This window comes from Paracoccidioides brasiliensis, assembly GCF_000150735.1.
Source record: "Paracoccidioides brasiliensis Pb18 unplaced genomic scaffold supercont2.7, whole genome shotgun sequence".
NCBI classification, from domain to species: domain Eukaryota; kingdom Fungi; phylum Ascomycota; class Eurotiomycetes; order Onygenales; family Ajellomycetaceae; genus Paracoccidioides; species Paracoccidioides brasiliensis.
The window spans coordinates 844356-852062 of NW_011371364.1; the positions used below are offsets into that span (position 1 = coordinate 844356).

At 50.3% G+C, this 7707-nt stretch overlaps 1 protein-coding gene across 1 annotated transcript; it reads right to left on the reverse strand.

Annotated features, from left to right (window-relative positions):
- Positions 1 to 128: 128 nt before the first annotated feature.
- PADG_05956 (uncharacterized protein) lies at positions 129 to 6083 on the reverse strand (the record flags this gene model as incomplete). Its single annotated transcript, XM_010763188.1, has 2 exons — positions 129 to 3485; positions 3600 to 6083. 2 exons carry the CDS (start codon positions 6081 to 6083, stop codon positions 129 to 131), a joined length of 5841 nt encoding a protein of 1946 aa, XP_010761490.1.
- Positions 6084 to 7707: the final 1624 nt, after the last annotated feature.

The window sequence follows — 7707 nt, forward strand, 5'->3', positions numbered from 1 at the left end:
GAAAAAACAAGAGATAAAGAGAAAGAAGAACAATACCTAGCACAAGCAAAAGGGGAAAAAAAGAGGGAACAAACATCAAGCCAACTCCCATTATCCATAATACAGCATTCATCAAAAAGGACATCGGACTAAACCTCAACTTCAACAGTCAACCCACCCTCACTACCATCTCTATCCGATCCAGACCCATGCCCATCATAATCCTCGTCATAATCATCCTCATAATCATCACCCCCATCATACTCATCCGTCTCCCCGCCAGTCCCCGTCCCATAGTGCGAATCTCGCCGATGTTGACGCCGGCGGCCCGACGACGAATGCGAACGCTCGCGACGTGTCGAGCTCGCAGTAGTAGAACTGGAGGGTTTATGGGCCTGTCGACTGCGGCTGTGACTCTGACTCTGGCATTTCTGATATGCTCCGCCACTGCCGCTGCCGGCGCTGTGGTCTATAACGACCCTCTCACCCTCTTCAGCATCGCAGCTTCCCTCACCATCGTGATCTGTGTCATCGCCCGCGGCGCTACGACGATGCTGATAGGAAGAAGCAGTGGTAGCCCTTCTCGCCCGCTTACTGTCCGTATCATGAGCGATGGTGGTGGGAGGGGCGGAAAGGTGGCGTGTCGGCGCTGTGGGACCGGTTCCGTTTCCGCTGGCGTTTCCACCACCTCCTGCCCCCCCGCTGCCAGGTTCTGCACTAACACTGTTACTGCCATTGGTTGCATTGGCAATAGCCCCCCGAGACTGTTGTCGCATCCTCTGCCTAGCCAATTCAGCCTCAAGCTGCTCATTACGCGCATTCTGCTCCTCTAGCCTCTTGCGTGCGCCAGAGCGGTCGAGTAAGCGGGCCTCGCGCTCAGCAGTTAGGCGCCGTTCGAGCTCCTGCAACCTTTTTATCCATTTCTCATGCGATGGTTCACTGTTGGGATGTGAGTTCCGGGGAGAAGAGGTGTGATGGTATTGCGCTTGCTGTTGGGCAACTTGAGTGGAGGTGGAAGTGGTGGTTGCAGCTGCAATGGGATTGTTGTTTAGGTTTGCTGAAGAGGAATAGTGGGTTGGTTGGAGGATGCCGGAAGAGCCGCGGGAGACGTTGCTGGGGCTTCGACTGGGCACTGGCCCTTGAGCTTGTGGTTTGCCGCCCGCTGCGGAGGCACTGTCGACTGCCGTTGTTGTGGAGCTGTAGTGGGAGAAGGTGTTGGCAGCGATGTTGGAAGGGGATGGTCTTGGAGCGCCTCTTGCACTCCCTGCTTGTCCTCCGCCTCCAGCAGCGGCGGCGACGGCATTAGCGGCACGAGCGCGCGAATGAGATTGGAGAAGATTAAGCTCCGCTTTCAACAACCTATTCTCGCCCCTGAGTTTTGAGATCTCGGGGCTGGTAGCGTTCGACGAGGTCGACCGGTGGTGGTGGTGTTGTTGCTGTTGAGCGGATTTGAAATTCTGAACCATCTCCTCCAACCGCTCGAGTTTCTTGACACGCACGTTCAGACTATGTTCGAGATTTTGGTATTCCTTTGTCAATTCACGTTCCACAGACTTGATCCGCGTCTTGAAACCGCCAATTAGGTTCTCGACCGTCTTAACTGCGAGGAGGAGATTACGGCTGAATCCAGGCCAGAATAGCATGTTCCCGATAACCTCTTGGCTGGGCAAGTTGCCATTGATCAGGCTATTCGAATGGGCCCAATCAGGACCACACATGGCAGAAAGCCGTTTCCAAATATTAAGGAACATGGCATTCCGCTCGTTCAGCTGGTCTTTATACTGTTGTTCAAGGGCACTGAAGCGTTTCCGGTCCTGACTTCGCGCAGCCTCCAAGTCTGTGATACGCGAATTATTCTGGGAGATTGTCCGTGAAGCTTGATGATGATTCTTCAGTGACTGTTCGAAGGAATGTTTATCTGCACGATGTGCCTGTCGCTCTCTTTCCAAAAGATCGGCGAGCTTCCGAGTCTCCAGGCCATGACTTTCGAGAAGGGCATCACGATTGCGAAGTAAGGTTTCCTTCTCATCAAGTTTGGTGCGGGTACTCTCCAACTCCAGAGCGGTCGAATCCAGTTCCTGCTGCAGCTTAGTTATTGAAGCGAGCAAACTTGACCTGGTGCCATTAAGGTCACCAAGGGCTTCACGAAGGCTGTTCTCCAACTCCATCAAGCGCTCCTTCCATGTCGTAGCTTCAATCTCCCTCGAGGAGAGGCTTTTCTTCAATTTACGAACCTCGTCCTTAGCCGCGGTGGCTTCGCGGTTGAGCTCGTTTATAATCCGCTGAACCTCTTGCTTCTCTTTACTACCAACAACTTCACGCTGATGCCTTTCCTCTGCAAGACGATCCTCAAGCTCCTTAGCTCTATCCTTCTCATTCTGATAACTCATCTGACATGTTTTCAACTCAGACTCCAAATCGCCAATCTTAATTTTATCGCCATCCTGCTCCTCACGGAGGAACGAGATTTCATTCTGACTAGACTCCTGTTGAACAGTCAAACGCTGCACCTTATTATTAGCCTCAAAGAGACTCTTCTCCATCTGCTCCAGTTCCCGATTGGCATCGTCCAGCTCCTGCTGCACAGATTTATATTTCTGCAAGTTATTCTGGGCATCTTGCTCAAGCCTAATGATCCCCTCACTCGCCGATCGCATTTCCGCCTGCAGAGCCTTCAAATTCTCCTGCTGATTACTCAACTCAACCTCCATGCGCTGACACTCGTCAATCTTCTGATCCAGCTCATCGCCCAAAGCATCAATCTCCTCCTGCGCTTCCGCCTTGAGATCCTGCAACGCCTCCTCCCGCTCCTCAGAAATCTGCAATGCCTGATCCCGCTCAAATTGCATAGTTTGCAAGTCCTCCTCAGCTTGCTCCACGTCTGCTTGATAAGCACGATCCAGCGCCTCCAGATCACTCATGCATTCATCCAGCTGAGCGCGAAGACTTTGATTCTCAAGCTTAAGCGTCGACACGTGGTCTCGGAGTTCACCATTCTTGATCTCGAGACTTTCCCATTCCGCATCGCTGGCTCGGGATTTCGCCCCATCACTGGTATGGGAATTAGATCTGTCCTGGGCGCGGGAGACCGAACGCTCAAAGATACTATCACCAGCCACTGACCGGCCACCGTCAGCTCTACGCTGGCCCAGCTTCAGGTCTTCAATTTCCTGGTACAGTCTTTCCTTTTCGCGATTACGGGACGTGAGCATGGACGTCTGTGCACTGACTTCCCGACGCAACTCAGCATTTTCCTGCTTGAGAAGCTCCAGTTCGACAAGAGTGGTGTTGGAATTCGTGCTAACAACGGCATTCCGATCCCCATCGCGGTCGGACATGGTAGATCGAGAGATGATAGACAGTTTCCCAACACGGGAGCCTCCGGAACGGCTGCCGGGTATTGTATCGGGTTTCATGCGTAAGATCTCATCTCGAAGCTTCCTGTTTTCTTCTTCGGCCTGTTCTCTAGCTGCAGTTTCTGCATCAAGCATGTCTTTCCACATATCCTAGAGATAAATTTAACAAGTCAGTATGATTCGAGCATAAAATAAAACTTTGCAAGCCTGGAAAATGAATGAATGATTTCTAGAAAACAGAGCAAAGATTTCAAGAAAACTCACCCTCTCCTCTCTTGCCCCAGCATCGGAGCCAATAGCCACCCTCCCCTCTCCCAAAGACTTAACCAGCTCAGCCAACTTCCGCTTCTCACTTTCCCTCGAGATACTCTCAGACCGTAATCTCTCAATCTCTACCTCATATGTCTCAATCCTCTCGCGCAGGTATGTCAGCTCTTCCTCATCCACACCACCACCCTGTCCCTGCCCCTGGCCATCCTCATCAGAAGCCTCCTCCCCATTCTGACCCCCAAACTTCTCCTTCCCCTCCTGACCCCCCTGCCCACGCTCGCGAAGCGACTTCTCCAAATCACGAACATTCCTTCTCAGCGCCTGATTATCCTTCTGCAACTTAAGCTTATCCGATTTGAGCTCGACATTTTCAGAAATCATTTCCTTGATGCCCTCCTCGGACCGCTTATCAAGGGCCTCGTTTAAGAAATGAATGCGCATCTTCAGATCGAAATTCTCTTTCGACAACCTATCAATCGTGCTGCTCTGTTCTTTAAGCGTTAGAGACTTGCCACTCCGGCCAAAGGCGGGTGTTGGGGCACCACCACGCTTGTCCGGGGATATGCCAAGATTAGTTTCGCGGAACTGGCGCACGAGGGTGGCTGGAATAGGGATATCCTTCGTATGGTCCGCAATGATGGTGCCGGGTGGTGGCAGATCCCGCGGTTGAGCTCTGGGAGTCATGGGGTCCGTTACAGACTTATTCCCCGATGATCCCGGACGGGCCTGGGCAGTGGATTCCTCTTCGTTGAGGGTCTGTAAGCTTGCTTCTGAAACTCCACTGAAACCTCTCCGCGGCTCCAACGAGTTCTCGTCGCTCATTGCTGATACGCCAGACGCCATGCTCCCAAGACTTATCGATCTTGACAGCTCCATCTTCTTACGTCTGCCGTGGCTGTGTGAGCGCTGGCTGCTGTTGTTTCCAGGGGCGGCTCCGCCGGACTGGAGTGCAAAATCGACTCCCATAGTTGCTTCTGATGCAGTATCCGTGGTCACCGTCGCAGCAGAAGAGGTCGAGAAGCGGTGAACAGACTGCCGACTCGTCAGGAACTTGGGTCTTCTATGTCGGCGCTCCGAAGATTGACCCGAACTATGCTGTGTATCGCCCTCACTTCCACTGACACCCGTAGTATCTTGTAATTGCTTCGAAACTGGGGAAACATTTCGCGTCGGCCGGCGCGGCGTGTTACCCACATTATCATCATCGGTGCTGGAAAGGTCTCGCTCAGCATATTGACGGCGGCGCTGGGACGAATTGCTCCGAAGACTCGACCTCGACTGAGCAGAGGAGATAATCCTCGAGACCGTCCTTGCAGCAGCAGCCGCAGTTGGAGAGGATGAAATCGTCTCCAACGATGAAGTGTTCACAGTGTCATTCCCTTTGGCGGAGGGGGTCACATCAGGGCCTTTTTGGTCATCATTATCTTGGTCATGGTTGTAGTTCCTGTGCTGTGCTGAATCCCCTTCCTCCCCGAAGAGCGACGGGTCCAATCCAGTCGCGCGGTGAGCAGCTGGAGTTTTGTACGCGCCTGGAGGCGTGGAAGGGGACGAGGGAGTTTCTCGACTATCACCTTCCTCAATCTGTGATGAAGCCCCAACATCCACGCCAACCAAGTATGTATCATCTGGGGCGCGTAGACCTGGAGTAGCAGCGACGTCGATGGCAGAGGGCTCAGGGACAAAGCTCGATTCAATGTCCATCAGTTTCTGGCGCATTTCTTTCTCATCTAGGGCAGTCTGATTAGGTAGCGTCTGGTCGTTGTAGCTCTCATTGGAGTTTTCGTTTTCGTGGTCGAAGATGATCCCATGGTCGTTGTCATGACTGCTATCATCGTGCTCGTGATCTGGGTCGTCGTTATGGTCGTTAGTATTGGTAGAGCCGTCCATGGTATCATAACGTCTGGAATAGTGAATGGGAAAAGGGTGAAACAGACTACTGGAGTCGGTGTAGTCAGCGCTGGGAGGTGGAATCGACGCTGATGAATAATCGTCGCCAGGCACATCGTGAGATCGCGAGGAATTCTGTGACGGGTGCGGTTGTTGGCGAGGTGGCCATGACAAGGGTGGATCTCGGGAGCTTAGTAACCGTGACCCATTCTTGTTGTTATTGCTATAGTCATCGTCATCGTCATCGCCATCCTGACTTGTATTATACGTAACATCCTGGCTCATAAGCAAATTGCTGCTGCGGTCGGGTATATTCTCCTTCTCATCCCATGGCCGGCGTCCTCTTTCATCACATTCTTGCTGTCCTGATTGCTCCAGTTTGGCATCATCGTAACTGCGCACTCTGGTCACTTTAGCTTCGTCCCCAAACTCCATTTTCATCGGGGAGAGCTCGTCGTCCGTATCAAAGCCGCCAGGGACTCTGGACAGCCTCCGTTTCTGGACTACTGCCGGTCTGTTCATGAGGTCTGGATTTGTACTGAGGAGAACGGGAGGGCGATGTGAGGTTGAGGATGACCACGAAGCTGCCATGGTTGGTCTGTGTTTGGGGGTCTTGGATGATGTCTAGAGATGTCTAGAGATGTGTTTGGTGGTGATTTGCTATCATACCGTCGAGAATAATACTGGCTGGCAATAGCAGCCGCAGCAACCAGAGCTGGTCTCAGGCTGCAGTTGGCTGCAGCAAGTAGGTATTTAGCTCAATGGGCCAGGCCGTGGCGAGGATTTAGAACATAGTTAGTTAGTATAGGCCTTGGGGGTTGCTGAGAGGCATATTAATATATGTACGAAGTTGTGTGTGTTGTGGTATTAGCAGCGGCAATTAGGAGCAATAGTTGGGTTATTTGGTTGATGCTGATGTTGTGGTGATCAACAAACGTCAAAGCTTGAAAATCAACAAAAATTCATCCTGGTTCAGGGAACAAACAATCGCGGGCCAAAATTGTAAAACTGTTAACTCTCTCAATTTTACAGTCCAGCAAGAAAAATAATGAGAGGATAAGATTTTTTTCTTCTTTATTTTTTCCTATCCTATTTTATTTTATTTTATTTTATTTTATTTTATTTTATTTTATTTATTTATTTATTTATTCTTTAAAAGGTCCTCATTCATTTCCGTATTTCCCGTTTTCAGCTTCGTAGCGTAGCGGAAGCTCAAGCAGCAGCCAGCTAGATAGTATGGCGCATATTTCACCCCAAAAACAGCCACGACCACGACCACAACCACAACCACGACCCACTGAGCAGGTACATGTCCTACATTACACGGAGCAAAGAGCGAGAGCGAAGAGACTGAATGAAACGAACTGCTCTGCTGGACGCGGTATTTGGACAACTGTGCCAGCGTCAAAGAAAAAACATCAAAAAAGGGCGGTCAGAGCGGTCTGAGAACCAGACAGAAACAGGATCTGCAATTCAGCTCAATCATCTTACGAGACCTGCTGTGCACACGCATCCCCATCCACCTAAATCAATCTCCATCACTCAATATATTCCCTGTGCCGTTCTCCTTGTTCTCTTCCTCCAAATGGCGCAGCGGTGGTCCGTGCCGTTCCCGGCAGTTGAGTGATTTAAAAAGCATGTATTATACAGAATCCCCCGACTCCAAGTTAATGTGTATATGTTAAGTGATGCGTTTTTGACAAAAGGAGGGCGCAAAGAAGGAAACTTCAGATAGACGGAGGAGGAGAGAGGAGGAGAAGAGGAGAAGAGAAGAAAGGGAGAAGTCGCTTAAACGCTTGATAAGAAGCAAGAGGAAAGAAAAACGAGAGTAAGAACAGGGACTGTGATTACAAAACGGTATAATTCGCCAGGAATAATAGAAAAAAGCAAGGTGTTCGTGGGGGCAAAGGAAGAGAAAACTATATGCCAGAAAGGACCAAAAAAAAAATAAAAAAAAATAATAAAAAATAATAAAAAATAAAATAAACGAGCAAAGCCAGAGTGAGAAGGAGAGGTAGATTGTTTTCGTTTCCGCAGTCGTTTGTAGAAAAGAAAAAAGAAAGAGAAACAGTCATGGCAATGACGACAGTAGGAGTAGTTAAATGGCGCCGATGTTCACATGAGGTTCCGAACCATCACTTGAACGCCAGCGACGTATTTCTCGAGTCTCCAAAAAAAAAAAAAAAAAAAAAAAAAAAAAAAAAAGAGAGAGAGA